Here is a 17,581-nt window from a genome sequence, read left to right on the forward strand (position 1 = left end):
AAAGTGTAATGAATACCATCACCGTGCCAAAAGGGATATTTAATGTTTGCTTTTTATTTTTGACCCATCTACCAATAGTTGCCCTTCTTTGAGAGGTATTAGAAAACATCCTTGGCCTTTGTGGTCGAATCGGTGTTTACAATTCACTTCTTGACTGAGGGACCTTACATATCATTGTCTGTGTGGCTTAGAGAGATGAACACTCTTATTGCACACAAAGTGAGTCCATGCAATTTATTATGTGTCTTGTTAAGCACATTTGTACTTATTTAGTGTGCCATAACAAAGGGGTTGAATACTTACTGACTCATGACATTTCAACTTTTAATTTTGTATAAAAAATAAAATAAAATGGAAAACATGATTCCACTTTGACATTATGGGGTATTGTGTGTATGCCAGTGAAATCAGAATGTTATCAATTTTATGCAGGCTGTAACAAAACAAAATGTGGAAAAAATCAAGCGGTGTGAATACTTTCTGAAGGCACTGTAAATGCCATTTTCCCATCTGCTGAGACAGATTATCCCTCCTTTGTTCCCGTCCTTCTTCCCCGTAAAAGGGGAGACACATGCAACTTTGTGTGTGTGTGTGTGGTCAACTGTGATACATGTATTTCAATAGGTTTGCCCTGAATAAATAAGGAAGCTGTTGTTTCAGCTTCATTACTGATGAGTAACTGCGGACAGTGAGGCATATTGATGGAGTGGAGTTATGTAAATCAACGGTTTTCAGGTGGTGGCTACCAATCAATTTTGTGGTCAATGAGTCCAAATACAGCCATTACTTGGGTTTAGCACATGGACATGTTCTTAAAAGCATCCACCACAATAAAAAAAGTAATGTCACACGCACGCACGCTCACACCACACACACACACACCATAAGTCATGGCAAATGGTATATTTATGGGCATGCATAAACAACGCAGGAAAGACATACCACTTTTCCACATCTTATAAAGACTATCCAGCCATCTTCTTAATTTAGCAAATTAGACTGGATAAATTCAAACACTGCATGAAAAGATGACTTTCTTGTCATACTTGTACAAAACAAAACATGCTGACTTGCACTAATGCAATATTACATACATACATACACACACACACACACACACACACATACACACTCAATCCGAAAGCAAAAAGGCTACAGCTTAAATAGTTTGGTTGCCAAGTCCATAATATCACAACAACAAAAAAACAAACCAAAAGACATAGCAGAAGACCAATAAATGAAATACATGAAGGCATACAGTAGGTAAAAAGCCTTTGATATGGGGTATAATTCATTTTTTGTACATGCCAGTGAACATTCCGGACTTTACCCAGCAAAGGTTTACTCAGCGACTTTTACCCTCCAAAAGACATTACGTTTGACTCACAAAGGTGCACACATAAGAAATCTTGCATGGAGGAATACAAACACACACAGACATATTGTCATGCCCTGACCTCAGAGATATTTTAATTCTCTATTTGGTTAGGTCAGGGTGTGACTAGGGTGGGCAATCTATGTTGTCTATTTCTTTGTTGTATGGTTTCCAATCAGAGGCAGCTGTCTATCGTTGTCTCTGATTGGAGATCATACTTAGGCAGCCTTTTTTCCACCTTAGTTTGTGGGATCTTGTTTTTGTACTGTTGCTTTCCAGCCCTACAGAATTGTGCATTTCGTTTAGTAGTTGTTGTTTTTTCAGTGTCATCAATAAAAGAAAGATGTACACCGACCACGCTGCACCTTGGTCTACTCCTTCCAATGACGAGCGTAACACATATGCACACACACAATCACCCATATACACACACACATATGTCACAGTATCAATGGTAACCCCAACCTGATGTACTGGAGTTGACTTCACACAGACGTTTTTCAGTTACTCAGCGAGGCATGAAATCAGCACCATAAACTAACTGTGTCTATCTGCTTGGTTAATGCTTAGATTGCAGCAGAGAAGGCAAACAATGTGGAATATACAACATACAGATCTATGATGAAACCGCTTGCCTTAAACTAATCAAAACTATCTTTTGAAACTTATTTGGATAGGGTAAATATTTAACCTTGTAGCAAAATCCCTGATCTTCAGGACAACAATCATGTTTTTGTTTAACATACAGCACAATTCAAAGACAGCAAAAATCTATTCACATTTGGAGTCCAGTCCACCTGTTTCTCAAAAATATGTAGTTTAAACAAATGATAGTTTCCAGCAGAAAAATACAAACAACATAATTGAAAGGAAATCAAGATAAAGCCTATACGTAGGTCTACTGCAGCCTTTGACAGTAGGCCTTGATCAGGGAAAACTCAGATCACATCAGGAAGAACTCCTGGCCCTGTGTTCAGTAGAAGGAGCTCCAGCTGAGGGTCCCTATAGAGATGAGGGTTTGACAGGTGCTGGACGACAGCCACACTGTCTCCACCAGGCTGAAGTGCAGAAGGCCCAGGGCGAAGCCGCACGCCATGTCGGTCAGGTGGTGTCTCCCCAACAGCACCCGGGACATGCCCACCAGGAAGGCCCAGAGCACCAGCAGGATGCGAAGAGGGACGGCCAGGACCAGGTGGGAAAGCAAGAACTTGGACACCATGGCGGCGCGGCTGGCGTGGGCCGCTGGGAAGGAGTACACATCCATGACACAGTAGTCCAGGAATCCCGGACTCATCTCCCAGGGTCCTTTGCGTTTGATCAGCTTCTGGACTCCGGCCACTGTCATGACGTCAAGCAGGAGGGCTGAGGAGAGAAGATGTTGCATGAAACAGCCAAACTAAATCAATTAAGGTCAGTAAACCACAACACACAATATCTCCAGTCAAAAACCCATGGAGACCAATTAGCTTATAATTCATGTAATTTTCTCTATATCTGTTATAGGGCAAAGCATCAGTAATGAAGCAATGAGGCAGGCCAGGCGGTACCCCAGCAATGACACAGTGGTTGGGAGCCCTTTCCTGCAGTCAAATGACCTTGTGACCTCATGGTGGAATGTTATTAATATTTTTCATTATTTCATAATTAATAAACATTATTTTATTTTTTTTATCTGCAGAAAATCTGGTGTTTCTATGTCAAACAGTTTTGTTATATTTCAGTCTTCTGTGATGTACACTACCGGTCAAAAGTACTCATTCAAGAGTTTTTCTTTATTTTTACTATTTTCTAGTGAAGACATCAAAACTATGAAATAACATATATGGAATAATGTAGTAACCAAAAAAGTGTTAAATAAATATATATTTTATATTTGAGATTCTTCAAATAGCCACCCTTTGCCTTGATGACGGCTTTGCACACTCTTGGCACTCTCTACCAGCTTCATGGGGTAGTCAATTGGAATGCATTTCAATTAACAGGTATGGCTTCTTAAAAATTATTGGTGAAATTCATTTTTTGAGCCAATCGGTTTGAGCCAATCGGCTGTGTTGTGACAAGTTAGGGGCGTATACAGAAGATAATATAGACTTGGTCTTTTACCAAATATGGCTAAGGCAAGAACCGTTCAAATAAGCAAAAAGAAACGACAGTACATCATAACTTTAAGACATGAAGATCAGTCAATATGGAACATTTCAAGAACTTTGAAAGTTTTTCAAGTGCGGTCGCAAAAACCATCAAGTGTTTTGATGAAACTGGCTCTCATGAGGACAGCCTCAGGAAAGGAAGCCCAAGAGTTACTTCTGCTGCAGAGGATAAGTTCATTAGAGTTACCAGCCTCAGAAATAGCAGCCCAAATAAATGCTTCACAAAGTTCAAGTAACAGACACATCTCAACATCAACTGTTCAGAAGAGGCTGCGTGAATCAGGCCTTCATGGTAGAATTGCTGCAAAGAAACCACTGCTAAAGGACACCAATAATAAGAAGATAATTGCTTGGGCCAAGAAACACAAGCAATGGACATTAGACTGGTGGAAATTTGTTCTTTGGTCTGGAGTCCAAATTTGAGTTTTTTGGTTCCAACCGCTGTGTCTTTGTGAGAAGCGGTGTGGGTGAACGAATGATCTCCGCATATGTATTTCTCACCGTAAAGCGCGAAGGAGGAGGTGTTATAGTGTGGGGGTGCTTTGCTGGTGACACTGTCTGTGATTTATTTAGAATTCACACTTAACCAGCATGGCTACCACAGCATTCTGCAGTAATACGCCATCCCATCTGTTTTGTGCTTAGTGGGACTATCATTTGTTTTTCAACAGGACAATGACCAAACACACACACGGGCTATTTGAGAGATGGAGAGAGATGGAGTGCTGCATCAGATGACCTGGCCTCCACAATCCTCCGACCTCAACCAAATTGAGATGGTTTGGGATGAGTCGGACCGTAGAGTGAAGGAAAAGTAGCCAACAAGTGCTCAGCATATGTGGGAACTCCTTCAAGACTGTTGGAAAAGCACTCCAAGTGATGCTGGTTGAGAGAATGCCAAGAGTGTGCAAAGCTGTCATCAAGGCAAAGGGTGGATATTTGAAGAATCTCAAATATAAAATATATTTTGATTTGTTTGTCCATATGTGCTATTTAATAGTTTTGATGTCTTCACTATTATTCTACAATGTAGAAAATGTTCTAAATAAAGAAAAATCCTTGAATGAATAGTTTTTCTAAAAGGTTTGACCGGTAGTGTATATAAACTCAAAATTGAATGCATTCCAACTCTATATCTGACATGTACAGGTGTCTTCTTTTTTGAAAGGCCATAACCATGTGTGTGAAGTGTATGTTTGTTTCAAAGTAGATTTGTTTCAGACTACCAAGAAACACTCTGTGTGACCCTGATTTAGCCCACTTTAGTAAAAGGTTAAGAAGAGCCAAGAGTTTGTGGAACAGGTGCGCATCGCTACATCCCCTCTCTCTTCCCTGTGTGTGATCAGAATGTATAAGCCTCTGTGCTACGGCATCCCAATCGGCCACATTATCAGGCTAGCAACCCAGTTACTCTCTAAATAGGTCTGGAAGCTAGCACAAAACTGAGAGCACCTAGCTTATAGTTCAGCTTTGGCTTACTGTATGTGCACTTGGCTATCTGTGTAGTGATTTGATCTGAGGCGACTGTCGCTGAGAGGTTTTACAAGTGAAATACTGAGATAGAAACGTTTTCCACCTGAAACCTTTGTAATAAGAATGGAAAAGACTTGAATAATATAGATGTACAGTATAATAGACTTACTTATGATTGGGTGTGATAGATCATTCTTAATTATTTGGATATGACTAACCTAGAGTACTTGATCCCATCCTAAAGTGTCTCCTTTTAGTAGCATCCAAACCTCTGTGCGGCCCAAAATATCCCCACCTTTCATTTTGATTACCCGGCTTCCACCCCACCCTGTGGAACCTGTCAGGACTCAGGATTCAGACATTGATGACACCGTCTCCTTCCTGTACACCCACACACAACACCCTAGTTCTATTGTGAACTAGACTTAGCAAATTAGAATTCACAGTGTTCACAGACCATTAAGATTTGGGAGGTGGTGGAATGAAGGAGGTTGGAAGCATGGAATGAGAGAGGGAGAGATGTTGGAAATTAAGGAAGGAAAGATAGAAAGGAAGGAGTTAAGGATGAAAAAGGAAAGTTAGAGGAAATTGAAAGAAGGCAGAGAGAGGGGAATGGACAGCATGGAAGTGAGTATGAGGTACCTTTGGGTCATTCTGGGACAGTGGGGACACAGTGCTGAGCTGCCAATGAAAGTCAATGGTGCTCTGCCTTCTGATATAGTGGCACTACTACCTCAGCACTACTGAAGGTGAGGGAGGAGGAGAGCCAAGCCACGGATTTCACCAGCCTAGAGTCAATGTTATCTATGATGCACTTCCAAGCTAAAAATATGCACACTACCGTTCAAAAGTTTGGGGTCACTTAGAAATGCCCTTGTTTTTGAAAGAAAAGCAAGTGTTTTGTCCATTAAAATAACATAAAATTGATCAGAAATACAGTGTAGACATTGTTAATGTTGTAAATGACTATTGTAGCTGGAAATGGCTGATTTTTAATGGAATATCAACATAGGCGCACAGAGACCCATTATCAGCAACCATCACTCCTGTGTTCCAATGGCACGTTGTGTTAGCTAATCCAGGTTTATCATTTTCAAAGGCTAATTGATCATTAGAAAACCCCTTTGCAATTATGTTAGCACAGCTGAAATATGTTGTACTGATTAAAGAAGCAATACAACTGGCCTTCTTTAGACTAGTTGAGTATCTGAAGCATCAGCATTGGAGTTTGATTACAAGCTCAAAACGGCAAGAAACAAAGAACTTTCATCTCAAACTTGTAAGTCTATTCTTGTTCTGAGAAATGAAGGCTATTCCATGTGATAAATTGCCAAGAAACTGAAGACCTCATACAACACTGTGTACTACTCCCTTCACAGAACAGTGCAAACTGGCTCTAACCAGAATAGAAAAGAGGAGTGGGAGACCCCGGTGCACACCTGAGCAAGAGGACAAGTACATTAGAGTGCCTAGTTTGAGAAACAGATGCCTTACAAGTCCTCAACTGGCAGCTTCATTAAATAGTACCCTCAAAACACCAGTCTCAACGTCAAAAGTGAAGAGGCAACTTCACGGGATGCTGGCCTTCTAGGCAGAGTTGCAAAGAAAAAGCCATCTCAGACTGGGCAATAAGGTGGGAAAAATAACACAGCCACTGGACAGAGGAAGATTGGAAAAAAGTGTTATGGACAGACAAATCTAAGTTTGAGGTGTTCGGATCACAAAGAAGAACATTCGTGAGACAAGGAAAAAAATGAAGATGCTGGAGGAGTGCTTGATGCCATCTGTCAAGCATGGTGGGGTAATGTGATGGCCTGGGGGTGCTTTGGTGGTGGTAAAGTGGGAGAGTTGAACAGTGTAAAAGGGATCTTGAAGAACAATGACCCAAAGCACAGTTCCAAACTATGCAATAGCTATTTAGGGAAGAAGCAGTCAGCTGGTATTCCGTCTATAATGGAGTGGCCAGCACAGTCACCGGATCTCAACCTGAAGGCAAAATGAAGCGAGATAGAGATGCTATTGTGAATGATACTGCATTCACAGCTGCCTTAAACAGGATGCTTGTTTAAACACGGTGGATCCCTATCCTATCAAGGATCACTATTAATGACCTGAACAATTACCTGAACATTGCTACAAACACAATAGCCCAAACTTGAACAAATTAAACAGATTATAAACTGAACACAATATAGATTCAATCCACAGATTTGCAGTGTTTTTCTGAGTAATCACTCTACTGGTATAACACACACAACCCTCTCACACACATCAGCCCAAAGCAACCAGGCATCCAGCACAGGAGTAAAGATAAAATCCCGCAAGATTTCAGGTGTCAAAAGGGACATGGTGAATTCACTGGTATGAACCAGCCCATACTGGAAGCCCACAGAGAGTGAGGAATACCCGTTTAACATCCCATCCGGAAAAGACAGCACCATACACAGGGCATTGTCCCCAATCACTGCACTGGGGCATTGGGATATTATTTTAGACCAGAGAAAAGAGTGCCTCCTACTGGACCTCCAACACCACTTCCAGCAGCATCTGGTCTCCCATCCAGGGATCGACCAGGACCAACACTGCTTAGCTTCAGTGGCACATAGCTGAATGGGAACAATGTGAGTATAGTACTTTTGAAGTCTCTCTATCTCACACGCCCCCCCAAAAAAGAAAATATCTGCACAGTGGCCCCAATTTGTTCTGAGAAATGCATGAATTGACACAATCAGTCTGGGGTATAGCTTGCTGGTTTACTTCACAGACATGTGTCAAAATAACCTCCTAAAATTAGTTTACCATCTACAGTTGAAGTCAGAAGTTTACATACACCTTCGCCAAATACGTTAAACTCAATTTTTCACAATTCCTGACATTTAATCCTAGTAAAAATTCCCTGTCCTGGTCAGTTAGAATCACCACTTTACTTTAAAGAATGTGACATGTCAGTATAATAGTAGAGAGAATGATTTATTTCAGCTTTAATTTCTTCATCACATTCCAAGTGGGTCAGAAGTTTACATACACTCAATTAGTATTTGGTAGCATTGCCTTTAAATTGTTGAACTTGGGTCAAATGTTTCGGGTAACCTTCCACAAGCTTCCCACAAAAAGTTGGGTGAATTTTGGCCCATTCCTCCTGACAGAGCTGGTGGAACCGAGTCAGGTTTGCTCGCACACGCTTTTTCAGTTCTGTCCACAAATTTTCTATAGGATTGAGGTCAGGGCTTTGTGATGGCCACTCCAATACCTTGCCTATGTTGTCCTTTAGCCATTTTGTCACAACTTTGTATGAAGACTGCGTGGTCCCATGGTGTTTATACCTGCGTACTATTGTTTGTACAGATGAACATGGTACCTTCAGGCATTTGGACATTGCTCCCAAGGATGAACCAGACTTGTGGAGGTCTACAATTTTTTCTGAGGTCTTGGATGATTTCTTTGGATTTTTCCATGGTGTCAAGCAAAGAGGCACTGAGCTTGAAGGTAGGACTTGAAATACAAAGAAAAAAAACAACAAGTCTTTTTCTTCCACCTTTGAAATGCGAGAGAAAGTTCTAGCTATCACTTTCATTGCAATTCTGATAGCGTCCACAAGATGACAGCAGTGTTTGTGCAACGTTTCAGATGGATAACTTGAAGTATGAGTGAACTACAAGACTTTTAGTGTAAAGTCGCCAGGCACATTTGGGCAAATCGTGAAGGAGACATTCGCATTCATATTAAAGTTTTCTGCAAGAATATCGTCAGATCTGTATACTTGGTCTTTGATTTAGCTTTCCATGTATTAGTAGCCATATTATAAGTTCAACATTTGCAAAACAACCCATTTTCATAACTTCATAACTCTGAAAATCCGTATAAAATTTGTCCTAAATTGAAAGGCATGCTGTCATACAAGGTTAGTAGCTACATTTTACGACATATATATGGTTTCCGGATACTCCCGTAAAGCCAGATCATTGGCTATCTAGCTCGCTTTGTTTGACCCTGATTGACCCTGATTGGTCAAGATACAGTCGGTCAAGTGATGGCCGCCTGCGTCATCAGCGTGCCATGAAGGAGTCGCTCTCTGACCAAATATGGTGTCCTATAGGATATACTACACCCCTAATGACATAGTCTTGTTACCTTCTAGAATCTCTGATGAATACATACAAATGTGATTTGAGTTGTTGAAACAATGTTTAGGGTGAGATTTTCACAGATTCCTTTCTTTGCAAATTGAACGAATGGAAATACAAAATCGATCGTGAATGCTATATGGACCATTTTAAGATATGAAAAAGGATTTTATTGAACAAAACGACACTACCTGTTATCTCTGGGACCCTTTAGATGATAAATCAGAGCAAGATTTATGAATGTAAGAACACATTTCACCTTCAGAGGTGAATTTATCAAACCTATCATGATGAAAAATGTGTTTTGTTGTTAGGAGCGCTCCTCAAACAATAGCATGGCATTTTTTCAGAGAAATTGCTACTGTCAGTTAAATTAAATTAACAAGAATTTAAGCTTTCTGCCAATATAAGACACCTATACAGTGGAGCAAAAAAGTATTTAGTCAGCCACCAATTGTGCAAGTTCTCCCACTTAAAAAGATGAGAGAGAGGCCTGTAATTTTCATCAAAATGAGAAAAGAAATCCAGAAAATCACATTGTAGGATTTTTAAATGAATTTATTTGCAAAATAGGGTGGAAAATAAGTATTTGGTCAATAACAAAAGTTTGTCTCAATACTTTGTTATATAACCTTTGTTGGCAATGACAGAGGTCAAATGTTTCTGTAAGTCTTCACAAGGTTTTCACACACTGTTACTTGTATTTTGGCCCATTCCTCCATGCAGATCTCCTCTACAGCAGTGATGTTTTGGGGCTGTTGCTGGGCAACACGGACTTTCATCTCCCTCCAAAGATTTTCTATGGGTTGAGATCTGGAGACTGGCTAGGCCACTCCAGGACCTTGAAATGCTTCTTCCGAAGCCACTCCTTCGTTTGCCCGGGCGGTGTGTTTGGGATCATTGTCATGCTGAAAGACCCAGCCACGTTTCATCTTCAATGCCCTTGCTGAGGTTTTCACTCAAAATCTCACGATACATGGCCCCATTCATTCTTTCCTTTACACGGATCAGTCGTCCTGGTAGGCTTTTTTACTTTGGTCCCAGCTCTCTGCCGGTCATTCACTAGGTCCCCCCGTGTGGTTCTGGGATTTTTGCTCACCGTTCTTGTGATCATTTTGACCCCACGGGGTGAGATCTTGCGTGGAGCCCCAGATCGAGGGAGATTATCAGTGGTCTTGTATGTCTTCCATTTCCTAATAATTGCTCCCACAGTGGATTTCTTCAAACCATTCCAAGATGGCATAGCAGTTCAGACATCTTTTGTCTTCGTCTTGTTGTGTCCCGTATATATATATATATATATATATATATATATATACTCTCCTGCAACCCACCTCACCAATTTATATTTATAAAAAAGTATTATTTACCTCAAATCTGTAATCCTCCAAGAAGCTAGCCAGAAACTAGCCAGAAGCCAGCCAGGAGCTAGCCAGGAGCTAGCCAGAAGCTAATCCAGAAGCTAATCAGAAGCTAGTTAAAGCTTTCGTCGATTCCGGAGCAAACATCAATTATTCCGGAGCTAGCCAGCTGAAGAGTTCCATCAATCAATCCTGGGCTGCAGTCACCTATCCGGACACGTTTTACTGCCTACGCGGAGCCCCACCGGGCCTTCACAACTGGACTGCCGACGTTATCAACCCGAAGGAGTTATCCGGCTGGCTCCTCCGTCGCGACGTTACCTGAACGCCCATATGCTGCCTGCTAACCATTAGCTGTCTTATCGGCTGCTATCTGAATAGACAATCGGACAATTTATTTATTTATTTGTATTATTTTGTCTTTATTTCTTCTTGGTCCTCTAACTATATCTATTGTTTTTATTTTTGTTGTTGTTGTGTGATTTGGATTAATCCCCTCTACCACACGGAACCCCACTAATCTACTGACGGAACACAAGAGGAGGCTAATAACAGACGTCCGTCCTATGCTAGATTGCTACCGATGGCCTGGCTAGCTGTCTAAATCGCCGTGACCCCCAACCAACCTCTCCACTCTCCTGACCCTTTTGATCACTCGACTAAGCATGCCTCTCCTTAATGTCAATATGCCTTGTCCATTGCTGTTCTGGTTAGTGTTTATTGGCTCATTTCACTGTAGAGCCTCTAGTCCTGCTCACGATACCTTATCCAACCTATTAGTTCCACCACCCACACATGCAATGACATCTCCTGGTTTCAATGATGTTTCTAGAGACAATATCTCTCTCTTCATCACTCAATACCTAGGTTTACCTCCACTGTATTCACATCCTACCATACCTTTGTCTGTACATTATACCTTGATGCTATTTTATCGCCCCCAGAAAACTCCTTTTACTCTCTGTTCCAGACGTTCTAGACGACCAATTCTTATTGCTTTTAGCCGCACCCTTATTCTACTCCTCCTCCTCTGTTCCTCTGGCGATGTAGAGGTGAATCCAGGCCCTACAGTGCCTAGCTCCACTCCTATTCTCCAGGCGCTCTCTTTTGACGACTTCTGTAACTGTAATAGCCTTGGTTTCATGCATGTTAACATTAGAAGCCTCCTCCCTAAGTTTGTTCTATTCACTGCTTTATCACACACTGCCAACCCGGATGTTCTAGCTGTGTCTGAATCCTGGCTTAGGAAGACTACCAAAAATTCTGAAATTTTTATTCCAAACTACAACATTTTCAGACAAGATAGAACTGCCAAAGGGGGCGGTGTTGCAATCTACTGCAAAGATAGCCTGCAGAGTTCTGTCCTACTATCCAGGTCTATACTCAAACAATTTGAACTTCTACTTTTAAAAATCCACCTCTCTAAAAACAAGTCTCTCACCATTGCAGCCTGCTATAGACCACCCTCTGCCCCCAGCTGTGCTCTGGACACCATATGTGAACTGATTGCCCCTCATATATCTTCAGAGCTCGTGCTTCTAGGCGACCTAAACTGGAACATGCTTAACACCCCAGCCATCCTACAATCTAAACTTGAAGCCCTCAATCTCACACAAATTATCAATGAACCTACCAGGTACCTCCCCAAAGCCTTAAACACGGGAACCCTCATAGATATCATCCTAACCAACTTGCCCTCTAAATACACCTCTGCTGTCTTCAACCAAGATCTCAGCGATCACTGCCTCATTGCCTGCATCCGTAATGGGTCAGCGGTCAAACGACCTCCACTCATCACTGTAAAACTCTCCCTGAAACACTTCAGCGAGCAGGCCTTTCTAATCGACCTGGCCGGGGTATCCTGGAAGGATATTGATCTCATCCCGTCAGTAGAGGATGCCTGGTTATTTTTTTAAATGCCTTCCTAACAATCTTAAATAAACATGCCCCATTCAAGAAATTTAGAACCAGGAACAGATATAGCCCTTGGTTCTCCCCTGACCTGACTGCCCTTAACCAACACAAAAACATCCTATGGCGTTCTGCATTAGCATCGAACAGCCCCCGTGATATGCAGCTGTTCAGGGAAGCTAGAAACCATTATACACAGGTAGTTAGAAAAGCCAAGGCTAGCTTTTTCAAGCAGAAATTTGCTTCCTGCAACACTAACTCAAAAAAGTTCTGGGACACTGTAAAGTCCATGGAGAATAAGAACACCTCCTCCCAGCTGCCCACTGCACTGAAGATAGGAAACACTGTCACCACTGATAAATCCACCATAATTGAGAATTTCAATAAGCATTTTTCTACGGCTGGCCATGCTTTCCACCTGGCTACTCCTACCCCGGTCAACAGCACTGCACCCCCCACAGCAACTCGCCCAAGCCTTCCCCATTTCTCCTTCTCCCAAATCCGTTCAGCTGATGTTCTGAAAGAGCTGCAAAATCTGGACCCCTACAAATCAGCTGGGCTAGACAATCTGGACCCTTTCTTTCTAAAATTATCTGCCGAAATTGTTGCCACCCCTCTTACTAGCCTGTTCAACCTCTCTTTCGTGTCGTCTGAGATTCCCAAAGATTGGAAAGCAGCTGCGGTCATCCCCCTCTTCAAAGGGGGGGACACTCTTGACCCAAACTGCTACAGACCTATATCTATCCTACCATGCCTTTCTAAGGTCTTCGAAAGCCAAGTCAACAAACAGATTACCGACCATTTCGAATCTCACCATACCTTCTCTGCTATGCAATCTGGTTTCAGAGCTGGTCATGGGTGCACCTCAGCCACGCTCAAGGTCCTAAATGATATCTTAACTGCCATCGATAAGAAACATTACTGTGCAGCCGTGTTCATTGATCTGGCAAAGCCTTTCGACTCTGTCAATCACCACATCCTCATCGGCAGACTCGACAGCCATGGTTTCTCAAATGATTGCCTCGCCTGGTTCACCAACTACTTCTCTGATAGAGTTCAGTGTGTCAAATCGGAGGGTCTGCTTTCCGGACCTCTGGGAGTCTCTATGGGGGTGCCACAGGGTTCAATTCTTGGACCGACTCTCTTCTCTGTATACATCAATGAGGTCGCTCTTGCTGCTGGTGAGTCTCTGATCCACCTCTACGCAGACGACACCATTCTGTATACTTCTGGCCCTTCTTTGGACACTGTGTTAACAACCCTCCAGGCAAGCTTCAATGCCATACAACTCTTCTTCCGTGGCCTCCAATCGCTCTTAAATACAAGTAAAACTAAATGCATGCTCTTCAACCGATCGCTACCCGCACCTGTCCGCCTGTCCAACATCACTACTCTGGACGGCTCTGACTTAGAATACGTGGACAACTACAAATACTTAGGTGTCTGGTTAGACTGTAAACTCTCCTTCCAGACCCATATCAAATATCTCCAATCCAAAGTTAAATCTAGAATTGGCTTCCTATTTCGCAACAAAGCATCCTTCACTCATGCTGCCAAACATACCCTTGTAAAACTGACCATCCTACCAATCCTCGACTTTGGCGATGTCATTTACAAAATAGCCTCCAATACCCTACTCAACAAATTGGATGCAGTCTATCACAGTGCAATCCGTTTTGTCACCAAAGCCCCATATACTACCCACCATTGCAACTTGTACGCTCTCGTTGGCTGGCCCTCACTTCATACTCGTCGCCAAATCCACTGGCTCCATGTCATCTACAAGACCCTGCTAGGTAAAGTCCCCCCTTATCTCAGCTCGCTGGTCACCATAGCATCTCCCACCTGTAGCACACGCTCCAGCAGGTATATCTCTCTGGTCACCCCCAAAACCAATTCTTTCTTTGGCCACCTCTCCTTCCAGTTCTCTGCTGCCAATGACTGGAACGAACTACAAAAATCTCTGAAACTGGAAACACTTATCTCCCTCACTAGCTTTCAGCACCAACTGTCAGAGCAGCTCACAGATTACTGCACCTGTACATAGCCCACCTATATTTTAGCCCAAACAACTACCTCTTTCCCTACTGTATTTAATTAATTTATTTATTTTGCTCCTTTGCACCCCATTATTTTTATTTCTACTTTGCACATTCTTCCATTGCAAATCTACCATTCCAGTGTTTTACTTGCTATATTGTATTTACTTTGCCACCATGGCCTTTTTTTGCCTTTACCTCCCTTATCTGACCTCATTTGCTCACATCGTATATAGACTTGTTTATACTGTATTTTTGACTGTATGTTTGTTTTACTCCATGTGTAACTCTGTGTCGTTGTATGTGTCGAACTGCTTTGCTTTATCCTGGCCAGGTCGCAATTGTAAATGAGAACTTGCTCTCAACTTGCCTACCTGGTTAAATAAAGGTGAAATAAATAAAAATAAATAAAAAACCAAGCTGCTTACCTATTACAGATTCAGTCTTCACAGCCTGGTGCAGGTCTACAATTTTGTTTCTGGTGTCCTTTGACAGCTCTTTGGTCTTGGCCATAGTGGAGTTTGGAGTGTGACTGTTTGAGGTTGTGGACAGGTGTCTTTTATACTGATAACAAGTTCAAACAGGTGCTATTAATATAGGTAATGAGTGGAGGACAGAGGAGCCTCTTAAAGAAGAAGTTACAGATCTGTGAGAGCCAGAAATCTTGCTTGTTTGTAGGTGACCAAATACTTATTTTCCACCATAATTTGCAAATAAATTAATAAAAAATCCTACAATGTGATTTTCTGAATTTTTTTCCCTAATTTTGTCTGTCATAGTTGAAGTGTACATATGATGAAAATTACATGCCTCTCTCATCTTTTTAAGTAGGATTTACAACTGTCCCATTGACACACCAACACCAATCCATCATTTTCTGGAATTCTCCAAGCTGTTGAGAGGCACAGTCAACTTAGTGTATGTAAACTTCTGACTAACTGGAATTGTGATACAGGGAATTATAAGTGAAATAATCTGTCTGTAAACAATTGTTGGAGAAATGACTTGTGACATGCACAAAGTAGATGTCCTAACTGACTTGCCAAAACTATAGTTTGTTAACAAGACATTTGTGGAGTGATTGAAAAATGAGTTTTAATGACTCCAACCTAAGTTTACTGTGTGTAAACTTCCGACTTCAACTGTAGGTTGATTCCTTTACCGCTAGTTAGAGAAATCTGTTACATTCGCATTACTATATCTAATGTAGGGAAAACACCTATTAACGAAGTAAGGATAATCAAGTATATTTACTTAAATAAGGTACTTTGGAAAATTATTCTAATGTAGATGTTGTACCATCTGCCATAGTGGGGATAAGAAGTGCTATGCTTGACACTGATGATAATGACTTCACTGAGTCTTTTGATGTGGGCCCCTGGCTTGGTAAAATGTCTACTTATAGTTCTTTAGTCCAAAGTAAACTTGTGATATGTGGAGCTTAGCACCTGTTCTCCAGGCCTGCTTCTGTGCTGGGTGAAGGAGAGAGGGACCATGAAGTGATTTCCTAATTACCTGCTTCTGATCCTCTACCATGGGATGCTTTAAATTCTGGTGGACAATGACATATTTTAGTGAGAAGCATTAACAAGTTAACATTTCATGGCATAAATATTAGCCTATTGACATGGGTTATATAGGCCTAATACAGGCCCTGGGATAAGGAAGTAGAGATGTGATCATATCAGTAGACTGCCTAGCCTATACCTATTAAAAATGCATGCATTGATAGACACACTATAGCATAATAACAACATAAGACCTGAATCAAACACGTACAATTAAATAACTTAATTATTACGCTATGTGTTTTGGGTAGAGTGAGGCATGCATTTACCAAGTAATAGATTGACCAGGACCTCTTGTCCCGCCAGCGTATTACTCCTTGTCAAACACACGATAGTGCCAATGATCCACGTGATGCCGTGCCCCGTGAACGCAAGTAGGGTGACCATGGGACGAACCGTGCCCCAAGACGACGACGTATAGGCGCAGACCCCCAGGCGCTTGGACAGACAAATGTCAATGGCGAGGAGGGAGCTCATCGCTATCCCCTTGAAGGAAGGGTTCAGCTGGATACAGTCCTCCTCTGGCAGTTTCGTGGGCTCTTTCCGATCCTTGTTGGCATTGTCAGTAGGTTCCTGCGGGTCGCACGGCAGGTTTGCTTGGTGTTTGGGTTGACCAGGTCGCCTTGAGTTTCCCTGGCTCTCCGAGTTGCCGCTCCAAAGGGGCTGGTTCAGGGACATGAACTCGGGTCTGCTCAGGACGTTGTTCCGATCCCGCGTCCTGGACCTAGAACTCGGAATTGCGGGCATTTTGGGTTGGTCCCACTTCGAATCCTTGGTGAAAAAAGTTACTGTACTACGTTTCAGAAGGTCAATTTCTCGTTTTAACCACGAAGCCTAAATATCCAAAGCTAAGCCCTGTCGCCCTCTCTTTCCCCCACTGTGTCCCTACCAGATATATTTAGGCCGGTTGGAATGCGCGCTGCCCATGCTGCTGTGTTAAGCCTACAACCGGATCCATGCAGGCACAAAGAGGCTTGACTGGCATCTGCCTGGACCAATCAAACGAGATACAATCTACAGTGAAACATTATCAGCTTTTAACATGTCATAAACTAAAATATACGACCATCAGCAACTAACATGGAATGGCATAATGTTTTGTTTTGATCCTGAACGGTAGAAACTAAATACACTGGTTTTACTTTGTCTGTTATGCTCAACGACAAAGACACATTTTTGTTATCGTCTTACCAGGCCAATGTATAAGAATGGGCTATCGTTCAGATCCCTCTCGTTTGGAACACGATTTGAATTTGGAGAACGCGTCAAGCAATTCTTAGTTAGACAGATTGACTTTAATAGTATCGGGGCTACAGTCTATCAAGAAACAAGCATCCATAGTCAGCTCGGCGAGTCATTTAGTATTTACAAAAGATGAGAGCTCTTTTTTTCGATCGTCAGTCGTTTTCCGTGGACATGACGTAGCCTACGCACAATCCCACTTCCACCGCGCTCTTCTACGGACGCGCTCTTCCAGGTGGGAGTTCTCTAAGGTCTTTAAATGGACAGCGACAGAGACGCTCTCAGCACGAACCAAAATAGAAGAAAGGAAAACAACAAACATTCAATTATGAAAACTT

At 42.1% G+C, this 17,581-nt stretch overlaps 1 protein-coding gene across 2 annotated transcripts; it reads right to left on the reverse strand.

Annotated features, from left to right (window-relative positions):
* Positions 1-888: 888 nt before the first annotated feature.
* LOC135544441 (inactive phospholipid phosphatase 7-like) lies at positions 889-17,443 on the reverse strand. Of its 2 annotated transcripts, XM_064972047.1 has the most exons (3): positions 16,271-17,443; positions 15,949-15,984; positions 889-2,737 (listed from the first exon to the last, which is right to left on the reverse strand). In XM_064972047.1, exons 1-3 carry the CDS (start codon positions 16,746-16,748, stop codon positions 2,349-2,351), a joined length of 903 nt encoding a protein of 300 aa, XP_064828119.1. In that variant the 5' UTR covers positions 16,749-17,443; the 3' UTR covers positions 889-2,348. The 2 variants fall into 2 exon arrangements, with proteins under 2 accessions (XP_064828119.1, XP_064828120.1); XM_064972048.1 differs by lacking the exon at positions 15,949-15,984.
* Positions 17,444-17,581: the final 138 nt, after the last annotated feature.

Source organism: Oncorhynchus masou, chromosome 8, assembly GCF_036934945.1.
Source record: "Oncorhynchus masou masou isolate Uvic2021 chromosome 8, UVic_Omas_1.1, whole genome shotgun sequence".
Taxonomy (NCBI): Eukaryota; Metazoa; Chordata; class Actinopteri; order Salmoniformes; family Salmonidae; genus Oncorhynchus; species Oncorhynchus masou.